Source organism: Orycteropus afer, unplaced genomic scaffold (genome assembly GCF_000298275.1).
Source record: "Orycteropus afer afer isolate SDZICR_OR568_19922 unplaced genomic scaffold, OryAfe1.0 scaffold00061, whole genome shotgun sequence".
In the NCBI taxonomy this organism is placed as follows: Eukaryota; Metazoa; Chordata; class Mammalia; order Tubulidentata; family Orycteropodidae; genus Orycteropus; species Orycteropus afer.
Window position 1 is genome coordinate 1,008,259 of NW_006921648.1, and position 16,122 is coordinate 1,024,380.

The following is a 16,122-nucleotide window of genomic DNA, read 5'->3' on the forward strand; positions in this document are numbered from 1 at the left end:
GGATGGTATATATAAAGCCGTGAAAGAGAAAAATTTTCAACCAAGAATTATATACCCGTCAAAATTGTCCCTCAAATATAATGGTGAAATTAGGAGATTACTAGATAAGCAGAAACTAAGGGAATTTGTTAAAACCAGACCAACCTTACAAGAGATGCTAAAGGCAGTCCTTTGAACAGAGAACCAAAAATAGTAAATAACAACAGACCATTAATACACAAGATTACATAACCCAGAAACCACAGCTATGGACATATCCAAAGTAAAATGAGCTTACAAGATTATAAACAGGGAACCAGAGACATCAATTGGCAAGTGAGGACAACTACAAACAAAAAGAGGGAAAAGACTGTGTAGTTACAGAACTTCTAAATGGTGAGGAAGTTAAGAGAGGTGCAAGATAGAATGGACTGTTCTAAACTTGAGGAGAAAATTATAAATCATAGGGTAACCTCAAAGAAAAATGATAAACCTTCACATCACAATAAAAAAGAGGACAAGCACAAATATTCAGCATAAACTAAACAACAGCAACAAAGGAAATTATAACACGATTCATAAACATAATGAGCTCAGCACAGAAAATAATATGGAACAAAGAAACCAGGGACACCATGAAAAAACACGTAACAAAATGACAGCAACAAATTCAAACTTATCAATAATTACCCTGAATGTTAATGGATTAAATGCTCCACTCAAGAGATGGAGATTTGCAATTGGATAAGAAAACAAAACCCATCAATATGCTGTCTACGAGAGACATACCTTAGAGATAAAGACAAAAATAGACTAAAAATCAAAGGTTGGAAAAAGATATATCAAGCAAATGGCAACTGTAAGAGAGCAGGAGTGGCAATATTAATTTCTGATAGTCAAAAGAGAACCTACAGATTGGGAAAAAATACTTGGTAATGACGTATCTGACAAGGGACTTATCTCTAGAATTTATAGAAAACTCCAACACCTCAATAACAAAAAGACAAACAACCCAATTAAAAAATGGGCAGAAGACATGAATAGACACTTCACCAAAGAGGATATTCAAGCGACCAACAAACATATGAAGAAATGCTTAAGATCATTAGCTATTAGAGAGATGCAAATCAAAATAAAAAGCCTTTTCTTCCTGGTAAAAAAAAAAAAAAAAATTCAGCTGCTAACCAGAAGGTCTGGGGTTGGAACCCACCAGCTGCTCTGCAGGAGAAAGATGAGGCAGTCTGCTTCTGTGAAGATCGACAGCCTTGGAAACCCTCTGGGGCAGTGGCTTTGGGTTTCATCAGGTTTGGGAAGTTCCTTTCTGTTCAACGTTCGTTGGAAGTTTTTGTCACGAGAGTTGTGCCTGTTGTGCTTTTCTGCATTGTTTGAGGTGACGATGCGGGCTTTTTCCTCCATTCTGTTAATGTGGTGTATTCCACTGACTGATGTTCACATTGAACCTTGGCATTCCTGGGATCCTGTTTGGTCCTGGGGTCTAATCCTGTGAATTCACTGCTGGACTCGCTTTGTGGAAGTCGGATGCTTATGTGGTTCAAAACACAAAAGCCCTTTGGCATCCTTTCCCTTCAAGGCTGTAAGTTTCTTGTGTATCTCTCTTGTTTTACCTGTAAACAAGCAAAATGCTTGTTTCAGGGGGTCGGCCTTCATCAGAACTCCCTGACCGCCCCGTGGTCCCACTGTTGAGGGGATCGGCCTCTATCAGAGCCCCCTGACCGCCCCGTGGTCCCACAACTGAGGGGGTCAGCCTCCGTCAGAGCCCCCGACCGCCCCGTGGCCCCACTGTTGAGGGGGTCAGCCTCCGTCACAGCCCCCGACCGCCCCGTGGCCCCCCCGTTGAGGGGGTCGGCCTCCGTCAGAGCCCCCGACTGCCCCGTGGCCCCACAACTGAGGGGGTCAGCCTCCGTCACAGCCCCCGACCGCCCCGTGGCCCCCCCGTTGAGGGGGTCAGCCTCCGTCACAGCCCCCGACCGCCCCGTGGCCCCCCGTTGCAGCTGAAGGGCCTGTCACTGGCCAAGTCCTGGGCGGAGGTCCGGCACATGCTGCGTGTCCTGGAGCTGGAGGACAAGCAGGACTCCCTGAGCAGGCTCCTGAACGGGGGCATGAGGCGTAAGCTGTCCATCGGGATCGCCCTCATCGCGGGCTCCAAGGTAGGGCCCCTCGTGCGCATGCACCCGTTCACCGCACACCCCCCGACCCCGACCCCGTTCACCACAGGCAGCCAGCCCCCCAAGCAGCACCACAGAAGGGAAACCTGCGTGGGGCAGTTGGGCTGTGTCTCCCTGGACTTGGCCGTGGGCCACCCGGCGGGACCCTGCCGGCACCACCAGGCTGCCCCGCGCCCTCAGGTGCTGATGCTGGACGAGCCCACGTCGGGCATGGACGCCGTCTCCCGGAGGGCCATCTGGGACCTGCTCCAGCAGCAGAAGAGTGAGCGCACCATCCTGCTGACCACCCACTTCATGGACGAGGCCGACCTGCTGGGGGACCGCATCGCCATCATGGCCAAGGGGGAGCTGCAGTGCTGCGGGTCGCCGCTGTTCCTCAAGCAGAAGTACGGTGAGCGCCGGCCGGCGGGCGGGAGGGGGTTTGGGACAGCGGTGAAGGGGCCGGTGGATGTGTGTTTGAGCCCCCGCCATGCCAGCTGATGCCCCAGAGCCTGGCGGAGATGCTGGTCATCCTCTCTCTGTGTCCAGGCTGCCACTTCTCTTACTCTCACCTCTGAACAGGTCAGTCCCGCCTCTGAACGTGTCACTCCTGCCTCTGAGTGGGGACGTGTCCTCTCCCTGCTGACTGATGCCCTGATCTCCGTGTCTCGTGACTCAGATACCTCTCTGAGCTGAGATACACCTGTGCCCCCCCGGCCCTCTCTGTGAACACCACCCGCACACACCCCTGGCTGTTCTCGTCTCTACACAGACGTCCTCAGGCCCCGAGCCCCAGCCAAACCTGGCCCCCACCAGGCTTCCTCTTCTCAGAACCTGTGGCTCGTCCCTCCCAGGAGCTCCCCCACACTTTGGTGGCCCTGACTCATGTCTCTCATAGCCACACACTTGACCCATCTACAAACCCTGGTGGCCTCTTCCTCCAAAAATATCCTGGATCTGCCCATTTATCACCACCTCTGACCACTTGCTGGACCCTGCCCTAGACCACCGACTCCCAGCTCTGAGCCATGCCCCTGCCTGTGTCTTCATACGTCCTCACATTGTTCTCAACCCCAGTGTCAAGACAAGCCTGTCCCTCTACTGCTCTGACCCTCCGGTCTCCCGCCTTCTCACTCAGCGAGAGCCAAAGTCCTCAGAGGGTCCCCTAGGCTGCACTCGGCTTGGCTTGTCACCCTGATCCTGACCTGAGACTGCCGCCTCCCTGGGCTCCTGCCCACTGGACCCGTGGCCGCGCCAGCACCATGGTCCACGCTCCGCCTCGACCCACGCGGTGCTGTGCCTCCTGCTGGCCGCTCTTCAGGCCACCGCTCAGCTGCTTACACAGATGTCGCCTTCTCAGGGAGGCCTCCCCTCCTTGCCCTGTTTAACACCACACCTCTGCACACCCAGCCCTTCCCTGTGTGTTTTCCTCCATAGCCCTTCTCGTTATTGAAAAGCAGCTGGGCCGAGTCGTCTCCTCCTGGTATCAAGCCCATGCCAGAGTACAACTATGCTGCCTGGTGGCGAGTCCGTGTGTCCGAATAGTCATGTGCTACCTGGCAGCAAGCCCGTGTGTCAGGGTAGTCGTGTGCTGCCTGGTGGCGAGCTGTCCGTCAGGGCCGGCCTGTGCTCCCCGCCCCGTGGGGTTTCCAGCAGCTGCTTTGTCAGAGGCTGAGCACAGGCCTCCCTCCTGAGGTGTCTCTGGGCGGACTCGAACCTCCAGCCCTGGGGTTGGCAGCTGAGCATGTGAACCGTTTGCACCCAGGGACTCCTCTCACCCCACAGTCTATAGGTGGTATTCATTTACCTCGTTTATTGTTTGTCCCCCGCCCTTTGCGACAGTTGGTAGTTTTGACTGTTTGGTTTGCAGTAACCACAGCTCCTAGAGCAGTGCCTGTCCTGCCATTCCCAGGGATTCAGGGGGCGTTTGCTGAATGACTAATCCACCAGCGTGACAGTGCGCGCGTTCACCTCGGAAAGGATCCAGGGATTCAGGGGGGCGTTTGCTGAATGACTGATCCACCAGCGTGACAGTGCCCACGTTCACCTTGGAAAGGATCCCAGGGATTCAGGGGGCGTTTGCTGAATGACTGATCCAGCAGCATGACAGTGCCCGCATTCGCCTCAGAAAGGATGTTTAGGACGCTGAGATGGTGGTTCTTAGGTGCCACCCAGTCAGTTCCAATACATAGTGGCCTCTGTTCAACAGAATCAACGCATAGTGGCCCCTGTTCAACAGAATCAATGCATAGTGGCCCCTGTTCAATAGAATCAATACTGCCCCGCTTGGCACCATGATCACAGTCGAATTTCTGGCACTTCCCTATCAATGTAGTGCTGCAACCATTTTAAATTATCTTTAGCAAAATTTTACTTGCGTGTGATATTAACGATATTGTTCAGTCATTTCCACATTTCTATGGGATCACCTTTCTTTGGAATGGGTGCAAATGTGGATCTTTTCTGGTTAGTTTTTCAGGTAGCTAGCTGTCTTCCAAGTTTTCCGACATAGACAAGTGAGTACCTCCAGAGCTGCGTCCGCTTGTTCAGACAGCTCAGTGGGTATTCCGTCAATTCCTGGAGCATCTTGGAATTCTTTCTTCAATACTGTTGGTTCTTGACCATATGCCACCTCCTGAAATGGTTGAATGTCAACCAGTTATTTTTGGTACAGTGACTGTATTCCTTCCATCTTCTTTTGATATTTCCTGCTCATTCAATATTTTGCCCATAGAATCCCTCAGTATTGCAATTTGAGGCTTGATTTTTTTCCTCAGTTCTTTCAGCCTGAGAAATGCTGAGCGTATTCTCCTCTTTTGGTTCTCTAACTCCAGGTCTGTGCACGTATCATTGTAACACTTGACTCTGTCTTCTCAAACCGCCCTTTGAAATCCTGTGTTCAGCTCTTTGACTTCATCTTTTCTTCCATTTGCTTTAGCTGCTCTGTTCAAGAGGAGGTTCCAGGGTTTCTCTTGACACCTTTGTTGGCCTTTTCTTTCTGTCCATCTTTTTACTGCCTCTTCTGGTTCCCTGGTGCCACTCTGACAGGAATACACCACCAATGGGGTGGCCTTAACAAACAGGAGTTTATTCTCACAGTTTGGAGGCTTTAAGTCCATGTTCAAAGTCCCAGGCTCTAGGGGTTGGGTGAAAGCCCCTCAACCTTGGGATCCAGCTCTGCCTCCTGCTCCCAGCCCACTGGACCTAGAGGCATTTCTTCACTCAGAGAGCTATTGGCTGCTGAGGCTGAGAAGCCCCAAGGTCAACAAGTAAAAGGGCACAGTTTCGATGTTACCAAACCACATGGCAGGCCATTAACTTAAGGTCATTGTAAGTCCCAAGGTCGGCAGAGCATAGCAGGCTGCTGAGCAATGACACGGCTACATGCAGGGTCCAAGCGTGCCATAGGCTAGAGACTATCCCCAAAGCTGGTGCTTATATACAGGAAGCAGACCACATACCCAAAGGCAACTACTCAGCTGCTTGTGCTAGATCCCACCATGGAACTGATTGCCAGTCTCATCATGGGGAATAACTACCACCAGCTGCCCAGCCATTCAACCAGGCCCAGCCAAGTTGACACACAAACATAACTACCACAATGCCCTTTGGCTTTCTTCATGGATAATGTTCTTGATGTCACCCCACAAGTTGTCACAAGTCTTTGGTCATTGTGTTGAGTGCATCCAATCTGCTCTTGAGACGGTCTCTAAATTCATGCAGATGGACTCGAAGGCGTGCTTTGCCTCTCATGGACTTGTTTTAATAGTCTTCAGCTTCAGCTTGAACTTGTGTATGAGCAATTGATGGTCTGTCCCACAGTCAGCCCCTGGCCTTGTTCTGACTAATGATGGTGAGCTTCTTCTCATCATCTCTTTGCACAGATGCAGTTGATTAGATTTGATCCCTGTGTATTGCATCCAGTGAAGTCTGTGAGGATAGTCACCATTTATGTTGTTGAAAAAATGTATTTCCAATGAATAGGTCTTTGGTCTGGCAAAATTCTGTCATTTGATCTCGGGCATCATTTCTGTCACCAAGACCATATTTTCCAACTACCAATCCTTCCTCTTTGTTTCCAATTTTTACATTGGAATCCCTAGTAATTATTGGTGTATCGGTTGTGTGTTTGATCAGTTTCAGATTGATCGGAAGTTGGTACAAATCTTCAGTTTCTTCATCTTTGGCTTTAGTGGTTGGTGTGTAAACTTAAATAACAGTTGTATTAACTGGTCTGCCTCGTAGGCATATGGGTGTTATCCTGTCACTGACAGCATTGTACTCCAGGATAGCTCTTGAATTGTTCTTTTTGAGGATGAATGCGACACCATTCCTCTTCAATTTGTCATTCCCAGCATAGTAGCCCCTATCATTGTCTGATTCAAAATGGCCAATACCAGTCCATTTCAGCTCACTAGTGCCTGGAAGGAGTGCGGTCAGAATGCTCCTTGGAAGCGAGAATGGCCAGACTTCCTCTCACCTACTTTGGTCATGTTGTCAGATGGGACTGTTCACTGGAGAAGGATCTCACGCTTGGTGAAGTGGAGGGTCAGTGGAGAAGGGGAAGGCCCTCAACAGGGTGGACTGACACAGTGGCTGCAACCACGGCTCAGGTGCAGCAAGGATTGTGGAGCTGGCTCAGGACCGGGTGGTGCTTCGTTCTGCTGTTCACGGGGCCACTATGAGTTAGAGACGCCTCGACAGCACCTAACATCAACAACAGTAAGGCCGAGGATATCGATCTTTGTGTGTACCATTTCATTTGTGATGACGTCCAACTTTCCTGGATTCGTACTTTCTTTGTACATTCCAAGTTCCAATTATATTAGTGGTTGTTTGCAGCTGTTTCTTCTCATTTTGAGTCATGCACATAAGCAAATAAGGTCCTGAAAACTTTTTCCATCCGTGACACTAAGGTTGACTCTGCTTTGAGGAGGCAGCTCTTCCCAGTCATATCTTGAGTGCCTTCCAGCCTGAGGGGCTCATCTTCCTGCTCTGTGTCAGACAGTGTTTCCTTGCTATTCATAAGGTTTTCAGTGGCCAGTTTTTTCAGAAGTAGGTCATAAGGTCTTTCTTCCTGGTCTGTTAGTCTGGAAGCTCTGCTGAAACCCGTCCACCATGGGGGACCCTGCTGGGGTCATTGATCTCGGGCATCATTTCTGACCAGTGGCCTAGTTCCCAGCATCACAGCAACATGGAAGGCCCCACAGTCTGACAGACAGACAGACGCATGCTGGTGCCATAAGGTATGTATCCTCAAAAACACAGTGCAATGGTTATGCAGATATTTTTCCTCTTTACCTTACAAACCCATTGCCATGGAGTCGATTCTAACTCAGCGCCCCTAGAGAACAGTGTGGAACTGCCCACAGGGTCTCCAAGGTTGTCAATCTTCACAGAACCAAAGCCCAACCACCCATGCACTGCCGTGGAGTCCATTCCAACCCACAGCGCCCCTAGAGGACAGAGTGGAACTGCCCACAGGGTCTCCAAGGCTGTCAGTCTTCATGGAGCAAAGCCCAAACCACACCCACTGCCTGGAGTCTATTGCGACCCACAGCGCCCCTAGAGGACAGAGTGGAACTGCCCCCAGGGTCTCCCACGCTGTCAATCTTCACAGACGCAAAGCCCAAACCACACCCACTGCCCTGGAGTCCACAGCGCCCCTAGAGGACAGAGTGGAACTGCCCACAGAGTGTCCAAGGCTGTCAGTCTTCATGGAAGCAAAGCTCAAACCACACCCACTGCCTGGAGTCCATTCTGACCCACAGCGCCCCTAGAGGACAGAGGGGAACTGCCCCCAGGGTTTCCAAGGCTGTGGTGTTTACAGAAGCAGACGGCCACATTGCTCGCACATGGAGTAGCTGGTGGGTTTGAACCACTGACTCTTTTTGTTCGCAGCCAAGTGCTTAACCATTGAGCCCCAGGGCTTAGCATTCCTACCTCCAGTTATGGAGCAGAGGGCCAGACTCTGCAGAACAGCAATGAGGAGCTTCCCGGTCGAGTTCTTGTGGGGTGTCCGTGGCCCCCAGGGCTCCCCGGCCTTCCTTTCTGTGGAGCTGCTCCATCTGAGCCGAGGGAAGTGTCGTGAGTAGGGCTGCCTCACGGTCCCTCCCTGGGGTTGCAGGTGCTGGCTATTACATGACTGTGGTGCGGAAGCCGTACTGTAACACTGAGGAGCTCACACGTCTGATTTACCAGCACGTCCCCAATGCCATCCTGGAGGCCAGCATCGGAGAAGGGCTGACGTTCCTGCTTCCCAAAGACAGTGTGCACAGGTAGGGGCCGCGGGGCTGCTTCCTGTCCTGGGCAGGGCACGACGCGGTGAGGGTGGGACCTCCAGGAAGGACCCACCATCACAACCAGAGAGGCATTTGCAGCCAGGATTCTCTCGTGTCTGTGCCTCCGTGGCTCTCAGTTGCCCTCAGCCTCCAGTCTGAGTTGTTCAAGCAGCTCCCAGGGGCCTCCGTGGTGAGAACTCCCGTTACCTGCACCCCCACCCTCAGTAGGAGGCGGCTTTTCTTGAGTTTCCTTTGAAGTGGTTAGTTCAGCCCTCAAGCAGCTTTACAACCCTCCCCTCGCCTTCTCCCCGTCCCCCGTGTCACCCATAGATGGAATCTTGCCATGTATCTCAGCAGAACACGTGAATAGCAGACAAGAGCCTTATCACATCTCATTGCGACCTCCAAACCTACCGGCTTCTGCCCTCGTTCTAGTCTTTTTCCGTCTTGTCACAGCTGAGAAAGTGCTTCTCTGTCTGAATCCTGTCCTGGACACGAGCTCAGGGCCCAGCCCCCCTTCCCAGACAGCCGCCTGTTAGTGTGTCCCCCTCGTCCACTCCGTGTCCTCTCTGCTTGTCCTCTCCTGGAGCACACCAGTGTGCTCTGCAGACACAGGTTCTGGGGCCTGCCTCTCTCTCCGGTTTGTGAAAGGTTCTCAGGGCACTGCGGTCATGCCCCAGACAGCGTCCTGGGCCAGAGCACGGGGCCAACGCGGTGGCTCCCTGTCATTTCCCTTCTTTCAAGGACCGAGCTCCCGGACCACCTGTTGTTTAGCATCTGCCTTGGCTGCGTGGAGTTCCATCCGGCTGTCTCATTTCCAGTGGGAGGGCATGATAAAAGTGCATGTGCTTGTGTGTGCATGTGCGTGCACAGTGTGTATGCGCACACGTTTTCCATTCAAAAACTTACAGTCAGCCAACCATTCTTTTATAATTTTTGGGCTTGGTCTCATTCCTATAAAAATTTTCTGTGATATTTTATAGTACGTTTATAGTTGAATTTTACATATGAGAAAATTTAAGTCATCTGAAATTTATTTTGGCTTGAATTTTTTTTTAATCGTGTTGAAAAAGTATCCATCTATTATTACTCCCACTTCAAAAAATAGAGATGTGGAATTTTACCAAATGTACTTTTCTCGTTTATGTGGATAATTGTGTGGTGTTCCTTTTTGACCTTCTAACATGGTAAATCAGGGAGCTTATTTGGCTGCTAACCAAAAAGTTGGTGGTTGAAACCCATGAGCTGCTGCATGGGAGAGAAGGATGGACAGTGAGTGACCAATCAGGATGGACAGTGATCCACAGGCTGGACCATGACCCCTCAGGAGGGACAGTGATCCACCAGCATGGACAGTGATTGATCAGGAAGGACAGTGATTGATCAGGGTGGAGAGTTGACCCATCAGAACATAAGGTAATCCATCAGGATGGACAGTGATCCACCAGCATGGACAGTGATTGATCAGGGAAGAAAGTTGACCCTCAGAATATAAAGTATCGTGTATGTTGACCCCATGCGTGTCATGTATGTTGAGAACTCTGGTGCAATAGTGCCTAAGGTACTTGACTGCTAACCAGAAGGCTGATGGTTCAAACCCACCAGCCACTCCTCAGAAGGCACGTTGGGCAATCTACTTCTGTAGTGATACCGCCTAGGAAAGTCAAGGAGGGGTCGCTGTGAGTCTGATCAGAGTCCATGGCAGTGAGTTTGGTTTGTTTTTGGTACATTGACCTCATACGTGTAATGCACATTGATCACATATGTGTAATGCACATGTGCAAAGTGGTGTTGTCATTTATGTCTGTCAACTTGACCCCGACTCCTGGCGACCCTGTGTATGCAGAGCAGAGTTGCCCCACGGGGCTTCCAGGACCTTTCCACCGCGACTCTCCAGGCCTGTCTTTTGAGACATCTCTGGGTGGATTTGAACCACCAAGCTTTAGACCAGTCCGACTCAAGCCTTCACTGTCTGCACTGCTCAGGGGCCCCAGGTATAGAAGGTTATGTTAGGTGCCACCGCGTCGGTTCTGACCCATGGCAGCCCTGTGTACAACACTGCAGTCCTGCACCAACCTCCCAGTCACCGCTGTGTTTGAACCCATTGTCACCACAACTGTGTCAATTGTCACCACTGCCTGTGGCAAGACAGAGGTTGAGGATGACCTTGAAAGGAGTAGTGTGGACAGAAGGGTGTGGGTTCAGGCCATTCTGAGGTGGGTTAAGAGATGCGTGGGAGGTAAGAAAGGGAGGTGTCCTCATGTCACAGAGATGAGGGCAACGAGGCAGAGCAAGGTCAGCAGACCGGGGGAGCCACTTCTCCCCTCACGGGCCTCACAGGCCCCAGTGCTGCTTGGAGCCCAGCGGCGGCCTGAGGTCAGTCCTGGCTCGCTGGGGTCGCCTCTCGGCACCGTCCTCACAGAGCTGCTGGCGGGACTGACCTTAGGGTGGCCCTGACAGTTACTGAGCACTCCAAAACTAGCAAAAGAAAAGACAAAAATTGACTGACCACAGTAAAAGCTATAAAAGCTGGAGCCTGTATGAGGCAGAAACCCGTCAGAGAAAAAACTATTTCCCACTAAAACGAGTGACAGATGGGTGGAAAGGCAGCACCCATTGGAGGCAGAAAGCTTGAAAGACCTGGACAAAGCAGGCAGCCTGTCGCCTTAGGGCCGGGCCTACGTAGGCCTCACTTGCTTACTTTGCATATGAAGTGGGCGAGGTGCATGTTCATTTTCTCCATGGGAACCCCCTGAAGTAAACGCCGTTACCCTCCTTGTCGAAGGGACGCCGAGTTCCCGGACGTGTCCCAGACATCTAACAAGTCGGGATTTGCCTCCCCAGCCCCTGCGTCCTCCCCTGTGGAGACCCAAAGAGGGAGGAGGCGCCCCCCACCAGCACCTTTCGGGGTAAAGCTGTGTCTCGCTTCCAGGTTCGAGTCTCTCTTTTCGAAGCTAGAGCTGAGGCAGGAAGAGCTGGGCATCTCCAGCTTTGGGGCGTCTGTGGCCACCATGGAGGAGGTCTTCGTTCGGTAAGAGCTAACCCGTCGAGGTCAGAGCCTCAGCGCTGGGGTCCCAGAGCTCTGTGTCCCAGCGCCGTCCACTGCTTGACTGCTTTCTGCCCTGGCCCCACTGAACGCTCGCCAGCCCCTACTGGCACTTGTAGTGATGGGGTCTTGGGTCCCGGGCCTGATGTTGACCACAACGTCACCATGAAGCAGGGCTGCAGGGGAACTGCTGACCGTGACGAGGCCAACAGGGAAGTTAGTTTCATGGAACATGTGGTCTGTTAATGGCACTGTTTGTGACACGCTCACATTGATATCTGTCGTTTTATATTTTCTGCTAGAGTGTTCGTGGCGGGTTTTGGGCGTCGGTGCGGACGCCCTGCTGCAGGCCTCAGCATCGCTCAGTGCATGACCTTGCTGGCCGGCTTCCAACTGCGGCTTGTGCTCTCTCCCTCATTCTTGCCCTGAGTTTCTGTTTTATCAGTTTTACAAGATTTGACCTTTAAATGCAAGTGAAATGAAATGCTTTGCGATTTTGAGAATCTGTGTTTGCTCCTGTTTGCTTTAGAGTTAACAGGTTGGCAGAGCCCAATACAGACATGCAGCTCAGCAAGCTCTCCTTGGCACGTTCCCGGCCCGTGCTCACCAGCATCCCTGTCGACAACATCAAACGTCTTCACACGAGGATCTTCTCACTGCAGACGGGCGTGGTGATCCAGACAAACACCGGGGTGAGCAGCTGATGCCAAACCCGTGCTGGGAAGCAGACGGTGGGGAACCCTTGGACACGTGCTGTCCGTCTCTCAGGAAGTATGTGTGTGAGCCTTTCACAAGGCCTAAGGAAACGCACACGCTTTAGGCAGAAAAGACTGGCTCTGCCAGGCGCAGGCAATGCCATGCTCTCTACTGTGGCGCAAGGCAAAATGGGGTGTTTCCTAAACAAGAGGAACCCAAAGGAAGGACTGGCGGATCAGGAAAGCTCACAGCAGCGAGCATGGCCGAGCCTCTGAGCAGTAAGCGGAAGGATGAAAGCACCTACACCATTGGCCAAAATGCACCCTTAGTCTCTCCCCGAGAGGCAGGCCATGCGTGGAGCACTCAATGCGGAGATTTGAAAATCTCCCCGCAAGCCATGAGGAGAGCCGCAGTGTTGTTTAGTGTTAAAGAAAGCAGCTTTGGTGCTCTCGGTAAAGTGGTCTTATTTCAGATATAACTGTATTTGTCTTGTTGTTGTTGAGGCTATACACAGCAAAACACACACCACTCCAGCACTTTGCACACATACTGCTCGGTGACACCGACGCTGTTCGAGTTCGATGACCGTTCCCGCCCTTCTTTTCTGAGTTGTTCTACTCCGTCTTTGTCCTCTAGTGCTACTGTAACAGAAATGCCACAGACGGGTGGTTTGGACCAACAGAAACACACTCTCTCGCAGTTTAGGAAGCTCGGAGTCTGAAATCAGAGGGCCGGCTCTAGGGGAGGGCTCTGGACAAAGGTGTCCTTGGCTCTTTTCAGCATCTCAGGCCTGGCATGCCTTGGAGATCTCCACGTGCCTTAGTATCAAGCTTCCCCTGGGTCTAACAGGTTCTCAGCACAGGGACGCCAGGCCCAAAGGACACACTCCACTCCTGCTCTTCTTTCTTAGTGGTGGTGGGGCTCCTCCCTGCTCCTCTGCCGGCTTCCCTGTCCCTTTATTGCTAGGAAGATAAAAGGTGAAGCAGGCCACACCCTCGGTCTGTGACCTGAGTAAGGGTGTAGCCGCCCACCCTCATCCTCCCTCATAACATGGCAGGCATACCGAATGCCCTCTAACATCCCCTCCTGCTGCCTCATTAACCATCTGCGGGGCTAGGATTTACAACACACAGGACAGCTACAGCAGATGACAGGTGGAGGCCAGCCACACGGTACCGGTGACCATGACCTAGCCAAGGTGACACGTTGGGTGGACACACAATCCATGACGCTCTCCTGGGAACATGAACGCACTGCCCCCTCAGGTTCCTGTCGAACTTTTCGAGTTGCTGTTGTCGCTCTGATCCCATCTGGATGGTCCTTAGAAGAGCGCCATGCTCAAGGCAGGCGCTCGTTCCTAGTGAAGCGGGGTAGCTGCTCGGTGTGAGGAAGACTCCAGGCGTGTTTTGGTTTAAGGTTAAAGATGATCTCAGGACGGTAGTTTCGGGGTCTCATCCACACTTTATGGCTCCAGGAAGTCTGCAGTCCATTAGAATTTGAAATGCTGATCCACATTTCCCCCCCTCTTGATCAGGATCCTTCTGTGGTGTCCTGATCCGAATGTTCCCTAATGGTAGCCGGCACCATCCAGTTGTTTTGGTCTCGTGACAAAGGAGGCAGCTGCTCCTGAGGCATCAGCCCCACGTCTGTGTCCTCTTCCCGTTCCCGACTCTCCTCCCGCCTCTGTTGCTCCAAGCGAATAGAGACCAATTGGTGCCTGGATGGCCGCTTGCAAGCTTTTACGGCCCATTATAAAGTGCTCTTGATTCGGCTGTCCACACGGTATTACTGTAAAATGAGGAGACTGGTTTTCATGGATTAGTGAAGAGATTGATTTGTTTCATAATTTTGAATCCAGTACCTGAAATGGACAGTTATCCAGATTCCACTTGGCCGAGTTTGGCTTTGGGGACAGCTCTGAGTGTTCTTGGAAGTATTTTCAGTGTGTGACCTCAGCAAGAGCCTGTGACAAATTCTAGAGGTGATTATAGCCTACCTGCTGTTGAATACAGAACCTGTGGGGTGCTGGTAGAGACTTTCAGATATCTTTAAGAGTTCAGGCCAAGAACTCAGAGATACCTGCCTCACACCTGCCGCCAAGCCTCCTCCCAAGAGGAAAAGGTGGTGCGGACAACGCTGAGGCTGGGCTTAAAGACCCCTGGCTGCCCCCAGCTCTGCAGGGCCCCGCAGCAGCAAAGGGGGAGGGGAGCCCCCAGTGTTGCCCTTGAGGGTCCCGCTCCCCCCGGCTTGCTCCAGCTCTGGGAGCTATCCTATCAGTGGCACCAGACTCTCTGTGCGTGGGCCCCGCGTGTGTGTCTGTAGGATACATGGCCAGGAGTGGAATTGTTAGGTTCAGACCATTGACATATTAAATTTATTCATCGAACCAATTTGTTTTCTTAAAAAAGGAAAAAAGTCAAGGCCCACCAGTGGTGGCATTTTCCCTCCGTCCTCCTCAGTTTACATTCTTGCTGGTCTGGGGGGTGGAAAACCACCCCCCGTTCACAGCCCGTGCCTGTTCTAGCTCCTCCCTAGACTTCTGTGTCTTCGCTTCCCCTGTTCAAAGCCAATCACATGGCGAGTTCAAAGCACTGTAACTGCAAGCAAGTTTCCAACCTGATGGAAGAGCCCCATTAGCCATCAGACCATTGGCTGCGCAGGGGCTGGGCCCGCCGGGTGGCCGGACGGTTCTTGCCTGTGATCACGTCGGTGCTGCTCCCCCCGTTTGTGTTGTAGCTCCGTCTTCTCTGCCAGCAGTTCTACGCCATGCTCCTGAAAAGGATGACCTACTCCTGGCGCAACTGGGTGATGATGCTGTCGGTAAAGGTCTTGGTCCCCCTGGGGGTCGTCGTGTTCAGCCTCATGTCCAACCCCAAGATCCTGAGCACGGAAGACGTACCACTGGAGCTGACGCTAAAAACATACGGCAAGACAGTCGTTCCGTTCTTTATTGCGAAGAACTCCAGTCTGGGCCCACGCCTGTCGGAGCGCTTCGCAGATATGCTGGTGGCTGAGTCACAGACCCCACTGGAGGTCCCAGGTAAGTGCCAGGTGTCAGAGGAGAATGGTGGCAGGTGCCTAAAGCTGGCCTACTACCGCTGGCGTTTGCAGTGTGGCCATGTCCTTCCAGCCTGCTTGGCGCTGTCTGAGGTCTAGTGAGTGGCCACACACAGTGTCAGAAAATAATCTTTCAAACTCCAACATGACAGCAAAATGACGTCTCCTAGAGAAGAGAGCATGGGTGCGTCTGTGTATGTGTGTCCGTGTGTCTGTGTGTGTCTGTGAATCTGTGTATGTCTGTATGTCTTTGCGTGTGTGCACGCGCCTTCCTAGAGATAAAACCGTGTGTGTGTGTGTCTTCCTAGGGATGAAACCGGGTGTGTGTGTCTGTGTCTGTGTGTCTGTCTGTGAATCTGTGTATGTCTGTATGTCTTTGCGTGTGTGCGCGTGCGCCTTCCTAGGGATGAAACCGTGTGTGTGTCTGTGTGTCTTCCTAGGGATGAAACCGTGTGTGTGCGTGTCTGTGTGTGTGTGCATGTGTGTGTCTTCCTGGGGATGAGAGGACAGCCAAAAATGACACCGACAAAGCTGTGTGTAGATTTACTGAGAGGAGGCCTCTCCTCTCATCAAGGGTGACAGTGGGAAAGTAAGGAGCCCTGGTGTCACACGGGTTGAGAGCTTGGCTGTTAACTGCAAAATATGTGGTTCTGCAGCGGCTCCATGGGATTGGAGACCTGGTGATCTGCTCCCATGAGGGAGACAGGCTGGAAAGGCCTGTGGGGCAGCTCCGTCCACAGGGGGCCTCGCCAAGATGACTGACTCGACAGTGCACAACAACAAACCATAACGTCAGAGAGCTCAGCAGATGAGAGGATGAGGCGTGATCACCTCCAGGGGAGAGCTGCACGGAAGGGGACTGGTCGCAGGTTACCCCGTGGGGCGTGGGGCGTGGGGC

The 16,122-nt window shown here is 52.1% G+C and overlaps 1 protein-coding gene across 1 annotated transcript in view; it reads left to right on the forward strand.

Moving 5' to 3' along the window:
- The window catches only part of LOC103196012 (ATP-binding cassette sub-family A member 17-like), a 112,373-nt gene that overhangs the window by 57,200 nt on the left and 39,051 nt on the right, over positions 1-16,122 (forward strand). Inside the window, exons 13-18 of the mRNA XM_007939668.1 lie at positions 1,992-2,147; positions 2,346-2,556; positions 8,272-8,422; positions 11,358-11,456; positions 12,001-12,163; positions 14,904-15,207. Of these exons, the coding sequence (XP_007937859.1) occupies positions 1,992-2,147; positions 2,346-2,556; positions 8,272-8,422; positions 11,358-11,456; positions 12,001-12,163; positions 14,904-15,207 (1,084 nt within the window). The remainder of the gene's footprint in view (positions 1-1,991; positions 2,148-2,345; positions 2,557-8,271; positions 8,423-11,357; positions 11,457-12,000; positions 12,164-14,903; positions 15,208-16,122) is intronic.